Source organism: Dermacentor albipictus, chromosome 2, assembly GCF_038994185.2.
Source record: "Dermacentor albipictus isolate Rhodes 1998 colony chromosome 2, USDA_Dalb.pri_finalv2, whole genome shotgun sequence".
Lineage (NCBI taxonomy): Eukaryota > Metazoa > Arthropoda > Arachnida > Ixodida > Ixodidae > Dermacentor > Dermacentor albipictus.
The window spans coordinates 149,790,777-149,815,290 of record NC_091822.1 but is presented as its reverse complement, the minus strand read 5'-3'; the positions used below and the strand labels follow the sequence as shown (position 1 = coordinate 149,815,290).

The following is a 24,514-nucleotide window of genomic DNA, read 5'->3' as shown; positions in this document are numbered from 1 at the left end:
TTCCTTCATGTTCTTTAAAAAAAAACTCCAGAAGCAAGGTAAATATTCCTGCAGCTATATGTTGCGACGGAAAACGTTTTTCAGTAGGGTTAGCATAGGAGGTCGCATGCTAAAACTGAAAGTAACGAGAACGTAATCCCCTTGTAATGCTTAGGGATCCTATACGTGCATTTCTTATTGGATCCCTATACTCCGTTTCATACATCAGCTACAACGCTGTGAAGGCTAGAGATACTTTTTGCAGTGGCCGCGTTCGCGCTTTGATATAGTTCGGTGTCTCTCGACTACTTTTTGTGAAAATGTTCCTTACACAAAGTCAGTTCTGAATAAAAATAAGAATTTACCCTTAGAAGCAGACAAAGCGTGCGCTTATTTGGCTACTAACACGTTGTTTTACATCAATTTGCTTATCGTTATTATTTATTTGCATCCCGTCGCGGCAGCCTCACGTGCATGCTCGCGCGAGCAAACGCCGCTGGCGCCTATAGCGAAGCATAGACGGAACGTCAGCTTGCCGTGACGTCACAGATTTGGGTAGGTTGCTCTGCTCGTGACTTCTTAATCGCTTACCACAGCAAAGAAGAAAGGAATAAAGAAAAGAAATGACCGACGATTACGCTTCTTGGTAATGCGATATTTGAGCGCAGCTGCTGCCTTATTTGAACAACAGGCAACCGCCTACAGAACACGCAGTCCGGCCTCGGAGACTCCGCCGCTTCCGTGGCAGAGGTAATTGGCGCCTTTCATAGGGAGGGAGGAAAAACAACTTCGCTTCCCTTGCACGGCCTCTTCGATTGGCGCGCGTGGCGCACGCCGATCCCGGAGGCTGTGCACTTTAGCCCCTCCTCTAAACTGCTCTCCCCTTGTCCTCCCACGTAACTCCCTCACTTTCGACTGTCTTCGCTCCCGCGCGTCCGCCGGCCGTGCGCCAGCTTAGCCCGCTCTATGAAGTTTCATGTTTCGTTATCTTCTGGTTATCGAGAAGCGTGAGGTGCTGTACGTTGACCGGCGTAGGCAGTTTCGTCAGTTTCGTAGTCCTAGATAGCTGTGTACTTGTGCTCCGCGATGGTTCACCCGTTTCACGACTGACACCGCTCGTGCATCGTGCAGTGGTGCACGAACACCTAAAGAACAAGCCCTGCAAGGTTCTTCCGGGTGCCTAAAGACAATAGGTGAGCGCGCAAACCGAAGGATTTAAGAAGACGCGCGTACACGAACACGGCCCTCTGCATGTGTGTGCTCCATGAGTCTCCGGACGTCGTTGCGCCTTGATTGTGCTACACGTCCCTCTTACCGGTAGAGAAAGCTGACAAATAGATATTACTCCTCATTATTCCCTTGTCTATGACTTGTTTTTCCGTGCCAAGTCTCATTCTGCAACTTCACTAGCTCGCCCAGTTTTCCATTCCGACCTCAGTGCTTTTTCTGTATGTCACCATTCTGCAAACGTAGTAACAGCTGAAAAATTTGCGTTCGTGTTTATGTATTATCTCAGTAATTGCCGATGGGAATACCGCGCGAACAACCTTTATGTGTAGGCATGATATGCCCTTTTTCTGGAAAGCATGAGCGTTGCAAGTGTCCTTTATGCAGATTTTTGCAGTTCGTGTTTACTACACGAAGGAGTGCCCAATAGGTATGACTTAGTGCCTTAAGTGACATAATTTTGCTGCTAAGCATTGGATTCGTGGTGAAAGAAAAGTCGTGTTGTTGGCTTATTTCACTTGGTCTTTGAAATAAGAATAGGCCTTTCTGCGAATGTTTTAATGTGCTGCTGCACGTGCTGCAGCGACGCGTAATGACTAGACCCCGAATAAGTGCTGAACTAAACGACGCACACGACATCGAATAAGTTCTCAAGAGGAGAACCAAAATGAGACACCGCAATGAAGACCGGAACGGCATTCGCACGAAAGCGGGCGAATGGCCAACGCTTCCTGCTTCTGTCGTAGTCCAGTCGCGCTTTCTCCGAGCTTTAACACGCCGAAACAAGATCGTTCCATAGAGGTATATTTTCAAATGAGGGTCGGTTAGGAAGGTCGATAGACCCCAGTCATCAATCGGCTTTCACATTTCGTTCAGTTGAAAAACACGCACTTCGTGCGCGGGTTCATCTTGGACCCACGGGGGCAGGAAAACGCCCTCGCAAACTCGGGAAAGTTTTTCACCGCCTTGTTGCAGTCCGTGCCGGTGTGGTTGTCCGTGCCCCTCAGCGCACACGTCACGTAGCAGAGGGTTATGAAGAACACCTTTTCTTCAGTCAGGTGTCTGGCGATTCTGTAACGACGCCCGTCCTTCTTCAGCGCCCTCTGGAGCGCGGCGTACGCCACTTCCAGGGCTGGGATCTCCGGGAACGCGGTCTGTCGCTGCCCTCGGCCGGGGCACGAGTTGAGCAACACGAACTCCTCCAGCGACAACTGCGACAGAAACGAATCGACTGCGTTGCCGTTGGGGTCCCATCGCAGACCTTCCCGGTCGATCGACTTGACGATCTCGAGTGCCATCAGGAAGCCGATGCCGCCGTACAGCGCGCCCCGGGTGCCGTTCCGGTAGTACAGTGGCGCGACGAGCGCGCCCAAGGCGACGAGTACACTGTTCGCGACGGCGTCGTAGGTCAGGTACGGTTCTTCGGAACCCATCGGGCCCACCGAGTGTCGACGGTAGAGCGTCCGACTTTTGGCCCGACGGATCGCCCTCCGAGAGGCGACCCAGTACGCGGAGAAAGAGGACCTGTCTTCGGGAAACTCCTCGTGCATGGCTTCCAGGACGTCCGTCCTCAGGAGCTCCTCGTCGGGCCAGATACTCGCGTTGACGGCCTTGATCTTTGCTTCGACCGGGTGCTTGCTGTCGGCGTCCAGCCAACTGGAGTTGGACACCTTTTCCGCAGCCGCGAGGATCAGGCTGTCGAAAGTGGCGTCGACGGACGCCTTGTCGTGGTCGGAAATTCGCGCGACGAAGTACAGGGCCGAAACAAGCAGCCTGTACGGAACCTCGACGTTGACGCCGCAAAACAAGGGACGGTAGAGTAGGGCGATCTTGGCGTCCTCGAGGCGATCGACAAACAACTGAGGATTCACGACTGGTCCATACATCTTCACGAAGCTCCAAGACAGATGTCGTACCAGCTTCTGGTCGTCGTACGTGGCGAACAGGTCGCCGATGGTTCTCACGTAGGCTACGTCCGTTAGGAAGATCTCGGTAGCGAGCGTAGGACGCAGCGGAAGACTCAACGTCAGCGCCCTGAACCAACTCGCGGACGAAATCGAGGTCGTGTAGTTTGCAAGCTCCGCGAGTGAGGACAGCGCCGTCCTCTTCAGCGGCTTCGTCAGCGCTCGGTAAAGCTTCCACAAAATGTCGTCTTCCATCGCAGCCGTCTTGTTGATCGCGTTATCATCGAGGGAAGCCGCAGAGTCGCCCGCCAGCGATCGCCACATACCTTGCCAGAAGGAGACGTACGCCCCGGAATTGACCGTGGTCTTGTGATGCGCCCACAGCGCGGACGTGTAACGGTCCGGAGAGACGACGAGCCTCCAGTCCTGAGAGCCTGACGGCGACTCCGCGACGGCCACCGAGAACCACGCCGGGGCCTCGTAGTTGAAGGCGAGCGAAACGAAGACGGAGATGGCGTCCACGCCTTTCGGTGGGTCCTCGGGCCAGCTCAGCCCGACCTCTCTCAAGAACCGCAAGAACTCCGTCGGGTCGGCGCCGTAGTGGCGCGAGTCGTCTCCTCCCATGCACAGCTCGTACATCTTCAGGGGCTTGCGACCGGCTGGCAGCGCGAAGCTGCCGTTGCGCAGCGTCTCTCCCAAGCCGTCCAACCAAGCGTAGATGGCGGCGTCCACGGCGGAGGGCACTGCGGGCGGGTGGCCAGCCCGACCTCGAGCAGCCAGGCTGGCTGGTGGCGACAAGGCCGAGCAGACGTAAGCACCGAAGTCTTCGCAGGGATCCACGTTCGTCGTGGCGGTGATGGCGGCGATGAGCTCGGCGTGCCTGACGCAGTCCTCGGTCTTGCACAGCGGGTCGTCGCGGTCGTCCGCCGCGTGACCCCAGAAAAGCAGCAGGACGCCGAGCGACGTCAGCCAGAACGTACAACAGAGGGAGCAGGTGACCGCCATTTCTTCGCGACCTACCCTGGCGCTCCGCGGAACTCTGACTGCGGCGTGTGGAGCTCGCCCTGCCCGCATCTGAAAGAAATCCCAGCAACAGTGATGCTTGGCGACTGGTTGCGTCATCGGTTCGCGACGCGGGTGCCATTAATGGGGAGATTAGGTTGTCGCAATCGTATCGCTGTATGCGGAGTTCCGGTTTGTCCGAGTGGGGAACGAAAGCAAGAACGCTGCTAGCGACATCTTGTGACGCAGAGTTTAAGCGTAGAAATCACACCAGGCAATGTTTACTGTAATGATCTGCTGTACTATACTTAACCGCTGGGTTAAAGTGCCGAGAGCGACATAATCGTTATAACATGCAGTTCTTTTACTTTCGGAATATTTTCATTAGACGAGAAAACTTGCGCAACGCAAATACACTTAGAAACCGTTGTTGTAGGACAAACCATCCATAGATGCTGTTAACAGCGTTCTTACTGCCGTTAGCAGCTCCATAACCGGGTAATCCGCAAGCGGTAATAAGTTTGTAGACGAGCTAAGACTCTCTAACAATCCATGGTAAAGAAAGGGTCAGTGGAAAGATGCTCCAGACCTGAAAGTGTACAGACGCTGCAATAAAAGAAAGTCGCAATCACGTCCGAGAGGCAAAGCATTTATTGCGGTAGAAGCGCACTACACAACTACACGATGTAGGGTTCTTATTTTTATCGGCCGTATAAATTGCAGTAAACATTCGCTTATTAATTAAAACAGCAAGCATTGTGTCACGCGACCACAGGCAAACACGAACAGATCTCAATGACCGCGAACAGTCACCGTCACAGTGCTAGTACGAAGAGCGCAAATATGAGCGATCGAGCGCTTCTGCTGCATGCCTCTCCCATCATCGCATCTTCGATGCTTGAGATTACGCGAGCTCAAGCACTAGGCGCGCGCGAAGGCAGCGCACATTCAGCCACCAGACATCTTAGCTCGGCCAAGCTTTGTACCACAGACTACCTTCAGGACAGGGCGTGGGTGCACGACCGTGCTAGAAAAGACACGCACTCACCTGCCGCGGCCTACCCCCCTCCTTCTCTAGCGTATGCTCGATCACGGCCCCGTGCGCTCATTTCCCTCTCTTTCCTTACCTCCCATTCCCCTTGCGAGTGCTTTATCACGTGACCTCCAATATTGACCTCGCTCACCATCCTTTTCTGATCGCAGTCGCACGCTTCCCCTCACGCGCAGAGCACACGGCGTGCGGGCCGCGATCGAATCTTATCGCACTTGGACTTTATACGTAACCTCACGGCAACGCCAACGACGACAGCTTTGACGATTTCAAGCTTTGCGTCGCGAGGGTAATTCAAGCGAATAAAAAGAAAAAAAATGGCTGTGGCTTAGGTAAGGTTAAGCCCAGGATGCGAAGCATACTAGCCTTTATTTTAGTTGTTGAACCACTGTTTAGCCTGGTGAACTGCTGTTGCTTGGCTATATTTGGTTCGGCTAGACGAAGAAACAACTCATGCATTACTGCTTCGCCTTCAAGAGTGGAACGCGACAGCGTTCCCGTCGACCCGCCAAGGGGTGTAAGACAATGGGCTACAGGGCAGCGACTACGCGCCCCGCATTGGACGCGGTGAGCGTCGAGCAAAGCAGCGTTCGGCGCGGCAACGAAATGTGCGCCTGAGCAAGAGACGCACGCCTTAGAAACAGCTCGTTTCTAAGGCAACACCGCCTTCACTAGAGGTGCTTTTGTACCGCTTTGAAGCATCGTACTCGTGGCTCAGTGGTAGCGTCTCCGTCCCACACTCCGGAGACCCTGGTTCGATTCCCACCCAGTCCGTCTTGCAAGAGTTGAGCCAAAGCCACTTCTCCTCTGTCGTGACGTCACGGTGTCACGTGGTTTCATGGCGACACCGCCGCGCCTGAGGAGCTGGGTTGAGCTCTCGTAATATGCTTCGCATAAAAAGAAAGCGCGCCAACGTTTGCACCGAATCTTATGCTACAGTAATCGATACGAGACCCGGCATAAACACCAGTGCGATACCTCAGACTCGGTCCGAGCGCCTTTCGTCGGATGTCCTGGTGACAGCGCTGCCGAAGTGCCCGCTGCAGAACATCTATCCGGTGTTTGCTCGGTATCGGACAGCCATCGCACGGCAGAGAGTCGCCTTGGTCCTCTGGAGAGTCGCGACGGCGTGGCACCGTCTTTAGGTGACGCGGGACGTTGGAGCGACTCCGCCGCCCTGCCTCCCGTCGCGGCGCCGGCGCCTTGACGTTCCGGCGACCTGTCGTCTGGGCCCCAGCGTCCAAAGATCTCGGGCATGCTCGCGCGAGATCCTAGGACCAGCGTCGTCTCGTCGAGCCTGGTGCTGGGTGACAGGTCGAACAGGCTGCCGCCCCAGTGACGAGACGATGTCCGCCTGCTGCTTGGACCAGACGTGCCGAACGACATGCCGACGAATGAGGCTTCCGACGGCAGTCGCTCCCGTCTTGATGGAGCACGGGGCTCTGGCACTTCCTTAGCAGACGTGCTACTCTCCGCGAGTGCCGTCTTTTGCAATTGCTTAGCAGACGAGCTGCTTTTGGCGGTGATCGTCTGCGGCAATGCTTCGACAGGCGTGCTCCTTTTGGCGACGGTCATCTGTTGCTGTTGCGGCGCGTCGCTGCTGGTGGGATCTTTGCGTGTTAGCCATCCGGCTGCTAGGGGCGCGGCGCTGTCAGCCGATGCACTACCCGAGGAGACTTTCGGACGCTTTGCACTTTGGAACGGCAATGCGTTGTCTGTTTCCCCGTCTTCCGTGGTCAGGAGTGTACTCCATGCCGCCGATGCTTGCGAAGTGAGCGTCGACTCCTGCGAGCCATCGCTGGCCTTACGCGGGCTTTTTGAGCGGCGCTTCTTCCTTTTCTTCTGCTTCTTGTTTCCGCTATTTGGCTGTTCTGACTGTTCTGGCAGCTCTGGAAGCGTCGCGGGGTTTCTGTGAACAGAAAATCAGCACAGGTTCAGATTTCACGGATAGAGTTTCGCAGAATTCAAGGTGGAGATAAACAAATGAAATGAAAAGTTGCCACCAGCCTTTTCGCAGAATATGGCTATAATGTCTGAAGGCTAAAGCTGATTCGAGGGAAACCCGTGGACTTACTTTGTAGCATTATGTTGGAGGCGACCAAGAGCATGGAACATTTCTTCTCAACTGACTGCTTAACAAACCTCACCAACTCAGCCTTATGCATGGCTTCTCTTCGTTTCCTTGTTATCCCTCTCGTATGGCTTCCGAGATCTACTGCGCTCGCAGCCTCGGAGGCCGTGCCTTTCCCCTATTGCCTACACGCTCGCCCAGGTGAACTGAAGCGCGCCCATGGTGTTGGCGACGTTCGGCCAGCGCAAACGGTCGGGCTTTAGCTGAATTGTCTCTCTTACAAATGATCAGCCAGAAGACGCGCCCCACTCTAAGCACTAGCTTTTACGGTCCCGTCATTTGTCGCTTCTAGTCGTCGAATCCTTGCCGCTCGAGAAATATTTGCGCTGTCTTCGCGTTAAAAGCCGCACAATTGAACGAGCACTGTCGTCAACGTATAGAAATGAGCCAGTCTTACTTCGAATCGGGGAGCCCATTCTGCTGTGTGGCCATGACGAGGATGCTTCTTCTTCTAACAGCTCGCTGTGATACTAGTGCGTGGCGCGCACCTCACTGGTCTTTCTTTTCTTCGCACTTCAGCGCTAGGGGCACGGACTGCTGCGGGCGTCACCCTGCGGTTGAAATATTTCCGCTCGTGTGTCGATAGACAGGTTCCGTCAGGCCTGCTGCGAGTCCGCGACGATGTTTGCTTCGGGGTTTGTCCCTGCGGCTGACGACATCGCCAGTTCTTCTGTCTGCGCGGGGTTGGCAGTTCTGACGGAGACACACTTGCGGAGATTGACTTGACAGTTGGCGACTGTCACCGTCATCACCTCTCTGACGGGGCCCGTCGCGCCCACGTATAATATGTCTTCCTGGGCGTTCCTCGCCCTCCAAAGGCTTCGTAAGAGTGGCTTGTTGCGCTAGTTGTGGTTATCCTAGGTGTAGTATAACCTAGCATAACCTTGTATGACCTCCTAAGGGTTCCTGCCAAGGTTTGCCATCATTCGGTGTTGCGTGTGGGACGCATGCGTTTCGGGATCGGGTAGATTCCGCTCTTTTAGCGGGGCTCACGCGGTACGTTCATGCGGTGTCCCTTACCGGCTGAAATAGCCGGTCGGCCGGGCTCTGGCAGCGGAGTAAATCAGAAGGCAGCCGGACCAGGCTGCCCTCCCACTCGTAGAGCTCTCATGTCGAATAAAAAAATATCGGGGATTATTAAAACTTTAGAATGTGAAGGCGAAAGCCTAGTTATACCTTCGGTTGATCTGCTGTTCAACTAGCGGCCACATATTGCTCTCGTCGAGCCGCTGCCGCAGCTTCGTCCACATTCGCTTCCTCCCGACGGCGGTTACGATGAGAGGCATTTCGAGCTGCACTAGTTTCTTCCGCCGTGGCGCACATTCTCGGTCTTCCCCGCCCATCGAGTAGACGTAGCGCGTCGTCACCCGTAGCGATGTGGAGCGAAGCTCTGAGCCCACGCGGCGACGCATAAAAGGGGTGCGAGCGTGCTGCCGTCGTTTCCAGAACGTTGCTACAGTTGCTATGCCAGCGACGGGCGCCGCCGCTGACATTTCCCTCTTCCTCCATCGCCCTTCCTCAGAAGCCTCCTCTGACGCTACTGCTTCCGTTTTCCATCGCGCTCCGTCACTACAACTGCTGAGAGGGGTATGCAGTGCTTTATTAATGGTTCGGATGGTTGTTTTGACCTTGTTCTTTATTGAAATGTACGCTGCTCTGTGTGTTGCATTGGATGATTTCAGTGAATGTATGCACAGTTCACTTCACTTTTCCGAGCGCTTGTAGCCTCTGCCTTAAGTGGGTATGGGTCACTGTATTATCTGTACTTCACGACGCGGCCTTGAAACGTAGAGATCTAAGGCTTTCGCCTTAAAAGTTGTTTTTAATCAATGTGCATATGGGGGAAGAATACGCGTTCACAAGCAAGACAGCTTCGCTTTAAGATCGTGTTGCGTATTTCCTTCATTGCAATAACAATAAAAGGTACGCACGAAAGTGGAAAATGCACTACTGCTGCTTACTATTGGTGGTGTCTGCAGCAAGTAGCGAAGGAATACTTTGTCAAATAACGCAGGTCCAAGATTAGCAACAATTATGGTGCTCGGAAGGCTACTTGTAGGAAATGTTCTAATATTTGGTTCCGAACGAAGTCAAAACTAGGCTTCCCGGAGTGGCGATAAAAACCAATTTCGGGTAATTTTCCTGGTTTCCTTTTCAATGTCGTGTTGATATATCATACGTAATGGTCGTGATACTAGTGCCCGCATAGTGTCTGTTTAATGGTGTTTACTTATTTATCACCTGTGTACATAGCCCAGCAGATACATTACTTTTATTATTTCTTGCACATAGCCTAAGTAAACTTTCTGATACGCAGAATTATCTGTGTGCATAGTCTTGAAGACGAGTTTACTTTCGTTCATCTTTGTACATGGTGTGAATGAACGTTTTCTATGCAATACGGTTTCGTAGTCCAGTAAAACAAGCTAAAAAAATCAGCACTGCATTCGCTGCAAATTGCCATATTCTCTGCTTACAAGAAAATATATCATCATCATAAGCATGATGCTGTATTTTCACCCCGAGAAATACGGAAGGCGAAAAAGGGAGAACCGGGAAAAAAAGTCGCAATTTCTTCGACATGACAAAGCTCGTCCGGTCTCCCAGGTATACAGTGGAGAGGCTGGTTTATCAATACAATGACGTATAAAGAGAGCATTTGCGTTCAATTAGTTCAATTGTGATAGCGGTTCCATTATACGATAGCGGCTGTATTCTCAAAAAATCACGCACTGAAGACAGTGAAAACACGAGAAAAGGGGTGCACAGTCAGAAAGACCGGAGAAAGAAAAACGAAACAAAAGAAAAAGAAAGTGTCCCAATCATTAAAAAAAAATGCGTTCGCAAAAGCAAGATTTACCGTTTTGTTTTGTGCGCGTGGCAAACACAGCGACGCGTAATGACTAGACACCGAATAACTGCTGAACTAAACGACGCACACGACGCAGAATAAGTTCTCAAGCAGAGAACCAGAATGAGACACCGCAATGAAGACCGGAACGGCATTCGCACAAAAGCGGGCGACTGGCGAACGCTTCCTGCTTCTGTCGTAGTCCAGTCGCGCTTTCTCCCATCTTTAACACGCCGAAACAAGATCGTCCCATCGAGGTATATCTTCAAATGAGGGTCGGTTAGGGAGGTCCATAGACCCCAGTCATCAGTCGGCTTTCACATTTCGTTCAGTTGAAAAACACGCACTTCGTGCGCGGGTTCATCTTGGACCCTCGGGGGCAGGAAAACGCCCTCGCAAACTCGGGAAAGTTTTTCACCGCCTTGTTGCAGTCGGTGCCCGTGTGGTTGTCCGTGCCCCTCAGCGCACACGTCACGTAGCAGAGGGTTATGAAGAACACCTTTTCTTCGCTCAGGTGTCTGGCGATTCTGTAACGACGCCCGTCCTTCTTGAGCGCCCTCTGAAGCGCGGCGTACGCCACTTCCAGGGCCGGAATCTCCGGGAACGCGGTCTGTCGCTGCCCTCGGCCGGGGCACGAGTTGAGCAGGACGAACTCCTCCAGCGACAACTGCGACAGAAACGAATCGACGGCGTTCCCGTTGGGGTCCCACCGCAGACCTTCCCTGTCGATCGACTTGACGATCTCGAGTGCCATCAGGAAGCCGATGCCGCCGTACAGCGCGCCCCGGGTGCCGTTCCGGTAGTACAGTGGCGCGACGAGCGCGCCCAAGGCGACCAGTACGCTGTTCGCGACGGCGTCGTAAGTCAGGTACGGTTCTTCGGAACCGATCGGGCCGACCGAGTGTCGACGGTAGAGCGTCCGACTTTTGGCCCGACGGATCGCCCTCCGAGAGGCGACCCAGTACGCGGAGAAAGAGGACCTGTCTTCGGGAAACTCCTCGTGCATGGCTTCCAGGACGTCCGTCCTCAGGAGCTCCTCGTCGGGCCAGATACTCGCGTTGACGGCCTTGATCTTTGCTTCGACCGGGTGCTTGCTGTCGGCGTCCAGCCAACTGGAGTTGGACACCTTTTCCGCAGCCGCGAGGATCAGGCTGTCGAAAGTGGCGTCGACGGACGCCTTGTCGTGGTCGGAAATTCGCGCGACGAAGTACAGGGCCGAAACAAGCAGCCTGTACGGAACCTCGACGTTGACTCCGCAAAACAAGGGACGGTAGAGTAGGGCGATCTTGGCGTCCTCGAGGCGATCGACAAACAACTGAGGATTCACGACTGGTCCATACATCTTCACGAAGCTCCAAGACAGATGCCGTACCAGCTTCTGGTCGTCGTACGTGGCGAACAGGTCGCCGATGGTTCTCAAGTAGGCTACGTCCGTTAGGAAGATCTCGGTAGCGAGCGTAGGACGCAGCGGAAGACTCAACGTCAGCGCCCTGAACCAACTCGCGGACGAAATCGAAGTCGTGTAGTTTGCAAGCTCCGCGAGTGAGGACAGCGCCGTCCTTTTCAGCGGCTTCGTCAGCGCTCGGTAAAGCTTCCACAAAATGTCGTCTTCCATGGCAGCCGTCTTGTTGATCGCGTTATCATCGAGGGAAGCCGCAGAGTCGCCCATCAGCGATCGCCACATACCTTGCCAAAAGGAGACGTACGCCCCGGAATTGACCGTGGTCTTGTGATGCGCCCACAGCGCGGACGTGTAACGGTCTGGAGAGACGACGAGCCTCCAGTCCTGAGAGCCTGACGGCGACTCCGCGACGGCCACCGAGAACCACGCCGGAGCCTCGTAGTTGAAGGCGAGCGAAACGAAGACGGAGATGGCGTCCACGCCTTTCGGTGGGTCCTCGGGCCAGCTCAGCCCGACCTCTCTCAAGAACCGCAAGAACTCCGTCGGGTCGGCGCCGTAGTGGCGCGAGTCGTCTCCTCCCATGCACAGCTCGTACATCTTCAGGGGCTTGCGACCGGCTGGCAGCGCGGAGCTGCCGTTGCGCAGCGTCTCTCCCAAGCCGTCCAACCAAGCGTAGACGGCGGCGTCCATGGCGGAGGGCACTGCGGGCGGGTGGCCAGCCCGACCTCGAGCAGCCAGGCTGGCTGGTGGCGACAAGGCCGAGCAGACGTACGCACCGAAGTCTTCGCAGGGATCCACGTTCGTCGCGGCGGTGATGGCGGCGATGAGCTCGGCGTGCCTGACGCAGTCCTCGGTCTTGCACAGCGGGTCGTCGCGGTCGTCCGCCGCGTGACCCCAGAAAAGCAGCAGGACGCCGAGCGACGTCAGCCAGAACGTACAGCAGAGGGAGCAGGCGACCGCCACTTCTTCGCGACCTACCCTGGCGCTCCGCGGAACTCTGACTGCGGCGTGTGGAGCTCGCCCTGCCCGCATCTGAAAGAAATCCCAGCAACAGTGATGCTTGGCGACTGGTTGCGTCGTCGGTTCGCGACGCGGGTGCCATTAATGGGGAGATTAGGTTGTCGCAATCGTATTACTGTACGCGGAGTTCCGGTTTATGCGAGTGGGGAACGAAAGCAAGAACGCTGCTAGCGACATCTTGTGACGCAGAGTTTAACCAGAGAAATCACACCAGGCTACCACTGCAATGATCTGCTGTACTATACTTAACCGCTGGGTTAAAGTGCCGAGAGCGACATAATCGTTATAACACGCAGTTCTTTTACTTTCGTAATATTTTCATTAGACGAGAAAACTCGCGCAAGACAAATACATTTAGAAACCGTTGTTGTAGGACAAACCATCCATAGACGTTGTTAACAGCGTTCCTACTGCCATTCGCAGCTCCATAACCCGGTAATCCGCAAGCGGTAATAAGTTTGTACGAGCTAGCGACATCTTGTGACGCAGAGTTTAACCAGAGAAATCACACCAGGCTACCACTGCAATGATCTGCTGTACTATACTTAACCGCTGGGTTAAAGTGCCGAGAGCGACATAATCGTTATAACACGCAGTTCTTTTAAAAACTTTCGTAATATTTTCATTAGACGAGAAAACTTGCGCAACGCAAATACACTTAGAAACCGTTGTTGTAGGACAAGCCATCCATAGATGTTGTTAACAGCGTTCTTACTGCCGTTAGCAGCTCCATAACCGGGTAATCCGCAAGCGGTAATAAGTTTGTAGACGAGCTAAGACTCTCTAACAATCCATGGTAAAGAAAGGGTCAGTGGAAACATGCTCAAGACCGGAAAGTGTGCAGACGCTGCAATAAAAAAAAGTCGCAATCACGCCCGAGAGGCAAAGCATTTGTAGCGGTATAGGGTTCTTATTTTTATCGGCCGTATAAATTGCAGTAAACATTCGCTTATTAATTAAAACAGCAAGCATTGTGTCACGCGACCACAGGCAAACACGAAGAGATCTCACTCAATGAGCGCGAACAGTCGCCGTCACAGCGCTAGTACGAAGAGCGCTAGTACGAAGAGCGCAAATATGAGCGATCGAGCGCTTCTGCTGCCTCTCCCGTCACCGCGTCAGCGATGCTTGAGATTACGCGAGCTCAAGCACTAGGCGCGCGCGAAGGCAGCGCACATTCAGCCACCACACATTTCAGCTCGGCCAAGCTTCGTACCGTGCACAGAATACCTTCAAGACGTATGCGTATGCTCGATCAGGCCCCATGTGCTTATTTCCCTCTCTTTCCTTACCTCCCATTCCCCTTGCGAGTGCTTTATCACGTGACCTCCAATATTGGCCTCGCTCACCATCCTTTTCTGATCGCCGTCGCACGCTTCCCCTCACGCGCAGAGCACACGGCGTGCGGGCCGCGATCGAATCTTATCGCACTTGGACTTTATACGTAACCTCACGGCAAGGCCAACGACGACAGCTTTGACGATTTCAAGCTTTGCGTCGCGAATTTAATTCAAGCGAATAAAAAGAAAAAAAGAACGCGCGCCAACGTTTGCATCGAATCTTATGCTACAGCAATCGATACGAGACCCGGCATAAACACCAGTGCTATACCTCAGACTCGGTCCGAGCGCCTTTCGTCGGATGTCCTGGTGACAGCGCTGCCGAAGTGCCCGCTGCGGAACGTCTATCCGGTGTTTGCTCGGTATCGGACAGCCATCGCACGGCAGAGAGTCGCCTTGGTCCTCTGGAGAGTCGCGACGGCGTGGCACCGTCTTTAGGTGACGCGGGACGTTGGAGCGACTCCGCCGCCCTGCCTCCCGTCGCGGCGCCGGCGCCTTGACGTTCCGGCGACCTGTCGTCTGGGCCCCAGCGTCCAAAGATCTCGGGCATGCTCGCGCGAGATCCTAGGACCAGCGTCGTCTCGTCGAGCCTGGTGCTGGGAGACAGGTCGAACAGGCTGCCACCCCAGTGACGAGACGATGTCCGCCTGCTGCTTGGACCAGACGTGCCGAACGACATGCCGACGAATGAGGCTTCTGACGGCAGTCGTTCCCGTCTTGATGGAGCACGGGGCTCTGGCACTTCCTTAGCAGACGTGCTACTCTCCGCGAGTGCCGTCTTTTGCAATTGCTTAGCAGACGAGCTGCTTTTGGCGGTGATCGTCTGCGGCAATGCTTCGACAGGCGTGCTCCTTTTGGCGACGGTCATCTGTTGCTGTTGCGGCGCGTCGCTGCTGGTGGGATCTTTGCGTGTTAGCCATCCGGCTGCTCGGGGCGCGGCGCTGTCAGCCGATGCACTACCCGAGGAGACTTTCGGACGCTTTGCACTTTGGAACGGCAATGCGTTGTCCGTTTCCCCGTCTTCCGTGGTCAGGAGTGTACTCCATGCCGCCGATGCTTGCGAAGTGAGCGTCGACTCCTGCGAGCCGTCGCTGGCCTTACGCGGGCTTTTTGAGCGGCGCTTCTTCCTTTTCTTCTGCTTCTTGTTTCCGCTATTTGGCTGCTCTGACTGTTCTGGCGGCTCTGGAAGCGTAGCGGGGTTTCTGTGAACAGAAAATCAGCACAGGTTCAGATTTCACGGATAGAGTTTCGCAGAATTCAAGGTGGAGATAAACAAATGAAATGAAAAGTTGCCACCAGCCTTTTCGCCGAATATGGCTATAATGTCTCAAAGCTAAAGCTGATACGAGGGAAACCCGTGGACTTACTTTGTAGCATTATGTTAGAGGCGACCAAGAGCACGGAACATTTCTTCTCAACTGACTGCTCAACAAACCTCACCAACTCAGCCTTATGCATGGCTTCTCTTCATTTCCTTGTTATCCCTCTCGTATGGCTTCCAGGATCTACTGCGCTCGCAGCCTCGGAGGCCATGCCTTTACACTATTGCCTACACGCTCGCCCAGGTGAACTGCAGCGCGCCCATGGTGTTGGCGACGTTCGACCAGCGCAAACGGTCGGGCTTTAGCTGAGTTGTCTCTCTTACAAATGATCAGCCAGAAGACGCGCCCCACTCAAGCGCTAAGCACTAGCTTTTACGGTCCCGTCTTTGGTCGCTTCTAGTCGTCGAATCCTTGCCGCTCGAGAAATATTTGCGCTGTCTTCGCTTTAAAAGCCGCACAATTGAACGAGCACTGTCGTCAACGTATAGAAATGAGCCAGTCTTACTTCGAATCGGGGAGCCCATTCTGCTGTGTGGCCATGACGAGGATGCTTCTTCTTCTAACAGCTCGCTGTGATACTAGTGCGTGGCGCGCACCTCGCTGGTCTTTCTTTTCTTCGCACTTCAGCGCTAGTGGCACGGACTGCTGCGGGCGTCACCTTGCGGTTGAAATATTTCCCCACGTGTGTCGTCAGACAGGTTCCGCCATGCCTGCTGCGAGTCCGCGACGATGTTTGCTTCGGGGTTTGTCCCTGCGGCTGACGACATCGCCAGTTCTTCTGTCTGCGCGGGGTTGACAGTTCTGACGGAGACACACTTGCGGAGATTGACTTGACAGTTGGCGGCTGTCACCGTCATGACCTCTCTGACGGGGCCCGTCGCGCCCACGTATAGTATGTCTTCCTGGGCGTTCCTCGCCCTCCGAAGGCTTCGTAAGAGTGGCTTGTTGCGATAGTTGTGGTTATCCTAGGTGTAGTGTAACCTAGCTTAACCTTGTATGACCTCCTAAGGGTTGCTGCCAAGGTTTGCCATCGTTCGGTGTTGCGTGTGGGACGCATGCGTTTCGGGATTGGGTAGATTCCGATCTTTTCGCGGGGCTCACGCGGTAGGTTCATGCGGTGTCCCTTACCGGCTGAAATAGCCGGTCGGCCGGGCTCTGGCAGCGGAGTAAATCAGAAGGCAGCCGGACCAGGCTTCCCTCCCACTCGTATAGATTTCATGTCGAATAAAAAAAATACCGGAGATGCTTAAAACTTTAGAATGTGAAGGCGAAAGCCTAGTTATACCTTCGGTTGATCTGCTGTTCAACTAGCGGCCACACATTGCTCTCGTCGAGCCGCTGCCGCAGCTTCGTCCACAGCCGTTTCCTCCCGACGGCGGTTACGATGAGAGGCATGTCGAGCTGCACTAGTTTCTTCCGCCGTGGCGCACATTCTCGGTCTTCTCGGCCCATCGACTAGACGTAGCGCTTCGTCACCCGTAGCGATGTGGAACGAAGCTCTGAGCCCACGCGGCGACGCATACAAGGGGCGCGAGCGCCCTGCCGCCGTTTCCAGAACGTTGCTACAGTTGCTATGCCAGCGACGGGCGCCGCCGCTGACATTTCCCTCCTCCTCCGTCGCCCTTTCTTAGAAGCCTCCTCTGGCGCTGCTGCTTCCGTTTTCCATCGCGCTCCGTCACTACAACTGCTGAGGGGGGTATGCAGTGCTTTATTAATGGTTCGGATGCTTGTTTTGACCTTGTTCTTTATTGAAATGCACGCTGCTCTGTGTGTTGCATTGGATGACTTCAATGAATGTATGCACAGTTCGCTTCGCTTTGCCGAGCGCTTGTAGCCTTTGCCTTAAGCGGGTATGGGTCACTGTATTATCTGTACTTCACGACGCGACCTTGAAACGTAGAGATCTAAGGCTTTCGCCTTAAAAGGTGTTTTTAATCAATCTGCATATGGGGGAAGAATACGCGTTCACAAGCAAGACAGCTTCGCTTTAAGATCGTGTTGCGCATTTCCTTCATTGCAATAGCAACAAAAGGTACGCACGAAAGTGGAAAATGCACTACTGCTGCTTACTATTGCTGGTGTGTGCAGCAAGTAGTGAAGGAATATTTTGTCAAATAACGCAGGTCCAAGAATAGCAACAATTATGGTGCTCGGAAGGCTACTTGTAGGAAATGTTCTAATATTTGGTTCCGAACGAAGGCGAAACTAGGCTTCCCGGAGTGGCGATAAAAACCAATTTCGGGTAATTTTCCTGGTTTCCTTTTCAATGTCGTCTTGATATATCATATGTAATGGTCGTGATACTAGTGCCCGCATAGTGTCTGTTTAATGGTGTTTACTTATTTATCACCTGTGTACATAGCCCAGCAGATACATTACTTTTATTATTTCTTGCACATAGCCTAAGTAAACTTTCTGATACACAGAATTATCTGTGTGCATAGTCTTGAAGACGAGTTTACTTTCGTTCATCTTTGTACATGGTGTGAATGAACGTTTTCTATGCAATACGGTTTCGTAGTCCAGTAAAACAAGCTAAAAAAATCAGCACTGCATTCGCTGCAAATTGCCATATTCTCTGCTTACAAGAAAATATATCATCATCATAAGCATGATGCTGTATTTTCACCCCGAGAAATACGGAAGGCGAAAAAGGGAGAACCGGGAAAAAAAGTCGCAATTTCTTCGACATGACAAAGCTCGTCCGGTCTCCCAGGTATACAGTGGAGAGGCTGGTTTATCAATAGAATGACGTATAAAGAGAGCATTTGCGTTCAATTAGTTCAATTGTGATAGCGATTCCATTATACGATAGCGGCTGTATTCTCAAAAAATCACGCACTGAAGACAGTGAAAACACGAGAAAAGGGGTGCACAGTCAGAAAGACCGGAGAAAGAAAAACGAAACAAAAGAAAAAGAAAGTGTCCCAATCATTAAAAAAAAATGCGTTCGCAAAAGCAAGATTTACCGTTTTGTTTTGTGCGCGTGGCAAACACAGCGACGCGTAATGACTAGACACCGAATAATTGCTGAACTAAACGACGCACACGACGCAGAATAAGTTCTCAAGCAGAGAACCAGAATGAGACACCGCAATGAAGACCGGAACGGCATTCGCACGAAAGCGGGCGAATGGCCAACGCTTCCTGCTTCTGTCGTAGTCCAGTCGCGCTTTCTCCGAGCTTTAACACGCCGAAACAAGATCGTCCCATCGAGGTATATTTTCAAATGAGGGTCGGTTGGGAAGGTCGATAGACCCCAGTCATCAATCGGCTTTCACATTTCGTTCAGTTGAAAAACACGCACTTCGTGCGCGGGTTCATCTTGGACCCGCGGGGGCAGGAAAACGCCCTCGCAAACTCGGGAAAGTTTTTCACCGCCTTGTTGCAGTCGGTGCCCGTGTGGTTGTCCGTGCCCCTCAGCGCACACGTCACGTAGCAGAGGGTTATGAAGAACACCTTTTCTTCAGTCAGGTGTCTGGCGATTCTGTAACGACGCCCGTCCTTCTTCAGCGCCCTCTGGAGCGCGGCGTACGCCACTTCCAGCGCTGGAATCTCCGGGAACGCGGTCTGTCGCTGCCCTCGGCCGGGGCACGAGTTGAGCAACACGAACTCCTCCAGCGACAACTGCGACAGAAACGAATCGACTGCGTTGCCGTTGGGGTCCCATCGCAGACCTTCCCGGTCGATCGACTTGACGATCTCGAGTGCCATCAGGAAGCCGATGCCGCCGTACAGCGCGCCCCGGGTGCCGTTCCGGTAGTACAGTGGCGCGACGAGCGCGCCCAAGGCGACGAGTACACTGTTCGCGACGGCGTCGTAGGTCAGGTACGGTTCTTCGGAACCGATCGGCCCGAGCGAGTGTCGGCGGTAGAGCGTCCGACTTTTGGCCCGACGAATCGCCCTCCGAGAGGCGACCCAGTACGCGGAGAAAGAGGACCTGTCTTCGGGAAACTCCTCGTGCATGGCTTCCAGGACGTCCGTCCTCAGGAGCTCCTCGTCGGGCCAGATACTCGCGTTGACGGCCTTGATCTTTGCTTCGACCGGGTGCTTGCTGTCGGCGTCCAGCCAACTGGAGTTGGACACCTTTTCCGCAGCCGCGAGGATCAGGCTGTCGAAAGTGGCGTCGACGGACGCCTTGTCGTGGTCGGAAATTCGCGCGACGAAGTACAGGGCCGAAACAAGCAGCCTGTACGGAACCTCGACGTTGACGCCGCAAAACAAGGGACGGTAGAGTAGGGCGATCTTGGCGTCCTCGAGGCGATCGACAAACAACTGAGGATTCACAACTGGTCCATACATCTTCACGAAGCTCCAAGACAGATGCCGTACCAGCTTCTGGTCGTCGTACGTGGCGAACAGGTCGCCGATGGTTCTCACGTAGGCTACGTCCGTTAGGAAGATCTCGGTAGCGAGCGTAGGACGCAGTGGTAGACTCAACGTCAGCGCCCTGAACCAACTCGCGGACGAAATCGAGGTCGTGTAGTTTGCAAGTTCCGCGACCGAGGACAGCGCCGTCCTTTTCAGCGGCTTCGTCAGCGCTCGGTAAAGCTTCCACAAAATGTCGTCTTCCATCGCAGCCGTCTTGTTGATCGCGTTATCATCGAGGGAAGCCGCAGAGTCGCCCATCAGCGATCGCCACATACCTTGCCAAAAGGAGACGTACGCCCCGGAATTGACCGTGGTCTTGTGATGCGCCCACAGCGCGGACGTGTAACGGTCCGGAGAGACGACGAGCCTCCAGTCCTGAGAGCCTGACGGCGACTCCGCGACGGCCACCGAGAACCACGCCGGAGCCTCGTAGTTGAAGGCGAGCGAAACGAAGACGGAGATGGCGTCCACGCCTTTCGGTGGGTCCTCGGGCCAGCTCAGCCCGACCTCTCTCAAGAACCGCAAGAACTCCGTCGGATCGGCGCCGTAGTGGCGCGAGTCGTCTCCTCCCATGCACAGCTCGTACATCTTCAGGGGCTTGCGACCGGCTGGCAAGGCGAAGCTGCCGTTGCGCAGCGTCTCTCCCAAGCCGTCCAACCAAGCGTAGATGGCGGCGTCCACGGCGGAGGGCACCGCGTGCGGGTGGCCAGCCCGACCTCGAGCAGCCAGGCTGGCTGGTGGCGACAAGGCCGAGCAGACGTAAGCACCGAAGTCTTCGCAGGGATCCACGTTCGTCGCGGCGGTGATGCCGGCGATGAGCTCGGCGTGCCTGACGCAGTCCTCGGTCTTGCACAGCGGGTCGTCGCGGTCGTCCGCCGCGTGACCCCAGAAAAGCAGCAGGACGCCGAGCGACGTCAGCCAGAAGGTACAGCAGAGGGAGCAGGCGACCGCCATTTCTTCGCGACCTAGCCTGGCGCTCCGCGGAACTCTGACTGCGGCGTGTGGAGCTCGCCCTGCCCGCATCTGAAAGAAATACCAGCAACAGTGATGCTTGGCGGCTGGTTGCGTCGTCGGTTCGCGACGCGGGTGCCATTAATGGGGAGATTAGGTTGTCGCAATCGTATTACTGTATGCGGAATTCCGGTTTATGCGAGTGGGGAACGAAAGCAAGAACGCTGCTAGCGACAACATCTTGTGACGCAGAGTTTAACCAGAGAAATCACACCAGGCTACCACTGCAATGATCTGCTGTGCTATACTTAACGGCTAGGTTAAAGTGCCGAGAGCGACATAATCGTTATAACATGCAGTCCTTTTAAAAACTTTCGGAATATTTTCATTAGACGAGAAAACTTGCGCAACGCAAATACACTTAGAAACCGTTGTTGTAGGACAAGCCATCCATAGACGTTGTTAACAGCGTTCTTACTGCCGTTAGCAGCTCCATAACACGGTAATCCGCAAGCGGTAATAAGTTTGTAGACGAGCTAAGACTCTCTAACAATCCATGGTAAAGAAAGGGTCAGTGGAAACATGCTCAAGACCGGAAAGTGTGCAGACGCTGCAATAAAAAAAGTCGCAATCATGCCCGAGAGGCAAAGCATTTGCAGCGGTATAGGGTTCTTATTTTTATCGGCCGTGTAAATTGCAGTAAACATTCGCTTATTAATTAAAACAGCAAGCATTGTGTCACGCGACCACAGGCAAACACGAACAGATCTCACTCAATGAGCGCGAACAGTCGCCGTCACAGCGCTTGTACGATGAGCGCAAATATGAGCGATCGAGCGATTCTGCTGCCTCTCCCGTCATCGCATCTGCGATGCTTGAGATTACGCGAGCTCAAGCACTAGGCGCGCGCGAAGGCAGCGCACATTCAGCCACCAGACATTTCAGCTCGGCCAAGCTTTGTGCCACAGACTACGTTCAGGACAGGGCGTGGGTGCACGACCGTGCTAGAAAAGACACGCACTCTCCTGCCGCGGGCTTCCCTCCTCCTTCTCTAGCGTATGCTCGATCACGGCCCCGTGCGCTCATTTCCCTCTTCTTCCTTACCTCCCATTCCCCTTGCGAGTGCTTTATCACGTGACCTCCAATATTGGCCTCGCTCACCATCCTTTTCTGATCGCCGTCGCACGCTTCCCCTCACGCGCAGAGCACACGGCGTGCGGGCCGCGATCGAATCTTATCGCACTTGGACTTTATACGTAGCCTCACGGCAACGCCAACGACGACAGCTTTGACGATTTCAAGCTTTGCGTCGCGAGGTTAATTCAAGCGAATAAAAAGAAAAAGGAAAGCGCGCCAACGTTTGCACCGAATCTTATGCTACAGTAATCGATACGAGACCCGGCATAAACACCAGTGCTATACCTCAGACTCGGTCCGAGCGCCTTTCGTCGGATGTCCTGGTGACAGCGCTGCCGAAGTGCCCGCTGCGGAACGTCTATCCGGTGTTTGCTCGGTATCGGACAGCCATCGCACGGCAGAGAGTCGCCTTGGTCCTCTGGAGAGTCGCGACGGCGTGGCACCGTCTTTAGGTGACGCGGGACGTTGGAGCGACTCCGCCGCCCTGCCTCCCGTCGCGGCGCCGGCGCCTTGACGTTCCGGCGACCTGTCGTCTGGGCCCCAGCCTCCAAAGATCTCGGGCATGCTCGCGCGAGATCCTAGCACCAGCGTCGTCTCGTCGAGCCTGGTGCTGGGAGACAGGTCGAACAGGCTGCCGCCCCAGTGACGAGACGATGTCCGCCTGCTGCTTGGACCAGACGTGCCGAACGACATGCCGACGAATGAGGCTTCTGACGGCAGTCGTTCCCGTCTTGATGGAGCACGGGGCTCTGGCACTTCCTTAGCAGACGTGCTACTCTCCGCGAGTGCCGTCTTTTGCAATTGCTTAGCAGACGAGCTGCTTTTGGCGGTGATCGTCTGCGGCAATGCTTCGACAGGCGTGCTCCTTTTGGCGACGGTCATCTGTTGCTGTTGCGGCGCGTCGCTGCTGGTGGGATGTTTGCGTGTTAGCCATCCGGCTGCTAGGGGCGCGGCGCTGTCAGCCGATGCACTACCCGAGGAGACTTTCGGACGCTTTGCACTTTGGAACGGCAATGCGTTGTCTGTTTCCCCGTCTTCCGTGGTCAGGAGTGTACTCCACGCCGCCGATGCTTGCGAAGTGAGCGTCGACTCCTGCGAGCCATCGCTGGCCTTACGCGGGCTTTTTGAGCGGCGCTTCTTCCTTTTCTTCTGCTTCTTGTTTCCGCTATTTGGCTGCTCTGACTGTTCTGGCGGCTCTGGAAGCGTTGCGGGGTTTCTGTGAACAGAACAACAGCACAGGTTCAGATTTCACGGATAGAGTTTCGCAGAATTCAAGGTGGAGATAAACAAATGAAATGAAAAGTTGCCACCAGCCTTTTCGCAGAATATGGCTATAATGTCACCCGCCGTGGTTGCTCAGTGGCTATGGTGTTGGGCTGCTGAGCACGAGGTCGCGGGATCAAATCCCGGCCACGGCGGCCGCATTTCGATGGGGGCGAAATGCGAAAACACCCGTGTGCTTAGATTTAGGTGCACGTTAAAGAACCCCAGGTGGTCTAAATTTCCGGAGTCCTCCACTACGGCGTGCCTCATAATCAGAAAGTGGTTTTGGCACGTAAAACTCCAAATATTATTATTATTATGGCTATAATGTCTGAAGGCTAAAGCTGATTCGAGGGAAACCCGTGGACTTACTTTGTAGCATTATGTTGGAGGCGACCAAGAGCATGGAACATTTCTTCTCAACTGACTGCTTAACAAACCTCACCAACTCAGCCTTATGCATGGCTTCTCTTCATTTCCTTGTTATCCCTCTCGTATGGCTTCCGAGATCTACTGCGCTCGCAGCCTCGGAGGCCGTGCCTTTCCCCTATTGCCTACACGCTCGCCCAGGTGAACTGCAGCGCGCCCATGGTGTTGGCGACGTTCGGCCAGCGTAAACGGTCGGGCTTTAGCTGAGTTGTCTCTCCTACAGATGATCAGCCAGAAGACGCGCCCCACTCAAGTGCTAAGCACTAGCTTTTACGGTCCCGTCTTTTGTCGCTTCTAGTCGTCGAATCCTTCCCGCTCAAGAAATATTTGCGCTGTCTTCGCTTTAAAAGCCGCACAATTGAACGAGCACCGTCGTCAACGTATAGAAATGAGCCAGTCTTACTTCGAATCGGGACGCCCATTCTGCTGTGTGGCCATGGCGAAGATGCTTCTTCTTCTAACAGCTCGCTGTGATACTAGTGCGTGGCGCGCACCTCACTGGTCTTTCTTTTCTTCGCAATTCAGCGCTAGTGGCACGGACTGCTGCGGGCGTCACCTTGCGGTTGAAATATTTCCGCACGTGTATCGTCAGACAGGTTCCGCCAGGCCTGCTGCGAGTCCGCGACGATGTTTGCTTCGGGGTTTGTCCCTGCGGCTGACGACATCGCCAGTTCTCCTGTCTGCGCGGGGTTGGCAGTTCTGACGGAGACACACTTGCGGCGATTGACTTGACAGTTGGCGACTGTCACCGTCATGACCTCTCTGACGGGGCCCGTCGCGCCCACGTATAGTATGTCTTCCTGGGCGTTCCTCGCCCTCCAAAGGCTTCGTAAGAGTGGCTTGTTGCGCTAGTTGTGGTTATCCTAGGTTTAGTATAACCTAGCATAACCTTGTATGACCTCCTAAAGGTTCCTGCCAAGGTTTGCCATCGTTCGGTGTTGCGTGTGGGACGCATGCGTTTCGGGATTGGGTAGATTCCGATCTTTTCGCAGGGCTCACGCGGTACGCTCATTCGGTGTCCCTTACCGGCTGAAATAGCCGGTCGGCCGGGCTCTGGCAGCGGAGTAAATCAGAAGGCAGCCGGACCAGGCTGCCCTCCCACTCGTAGAGATTTCATGTCAAATAAAAAAAAAT

General features: G+C 54.2%; 2 protein-coding genes across 4 annotated transcripts; both read right to left on the bottom strand.

The window, feature by feature from the left end:
- Positions 1-1,993: 1,993 nt before the first annotated feature.
- Positions 1,994-7,731, bottom strand: LOC135899907 (endothelin-converting enzyme 1-like). The gene is made up of 3 exons (XM_065429296.1): positions 7,692-7,731; positions 6,142-7,072; positions 1,994-4,184 (listed from the first exon to the last, which is right to left on the bottom strand). The coding sequence occupies exons 1-3, from the start codon at positions 7,724-7,726 to the stop codon at positions 2,079-2,081; spliced, it is 3,072 nt and encodes a 1,023-aa protein (XP_065285368.1). The 5' UTR covers positions 7,727-7,731; the 3' UTR covers positions 1,994-2,078.
- A 2,253-nt stretch (positions 7,732-9,984) lies between these two features.
- LOC135899819 (endothelin-converting enzyme 1-like) lies at positions 9,985-23,856 on the bottom strand. 3 transcript variants are annotated; one of them, XM_065429170.1, is made up of 3 exons: positions 23,784-23,830; positions 14,179-15,109; positions 9,985-12,579 (listed from the first exon to the last, which is right to left on the bottom strand). In XM_065429170.1, exons 1-3 carry the CDS (start codon positions 23,816-23,818, stop codon positions 10,474-10,476), a joined length of 3,072 nt encoding a protein of 1,023 aa, XP_065285242.1. In that variant the 5' UTR covers positions 23,819-23,830; the 3' UTR covers positions 9,985-10,473. The 3 variants fall into 3 exon arrangements, with proteins under 3 accessions (XP_065285242.1, XP_065285240.1, XP_065285239.1); XM_065429168.1 differs by lacking the exon at positions 23,784-23,830 and adding an exon at positions 15,735-15,829; XM_065429167.1 differs by lacking the exons at positions 9,985-12,579; positions 14,179-15,109 and adding exons at positions 18,012-20,623; positions 21,974-22,904 and having other exon boundaries at positions 23,784-23,856.
- Positions 23,857-24,514: the final 658 nt, after the last annotated feature.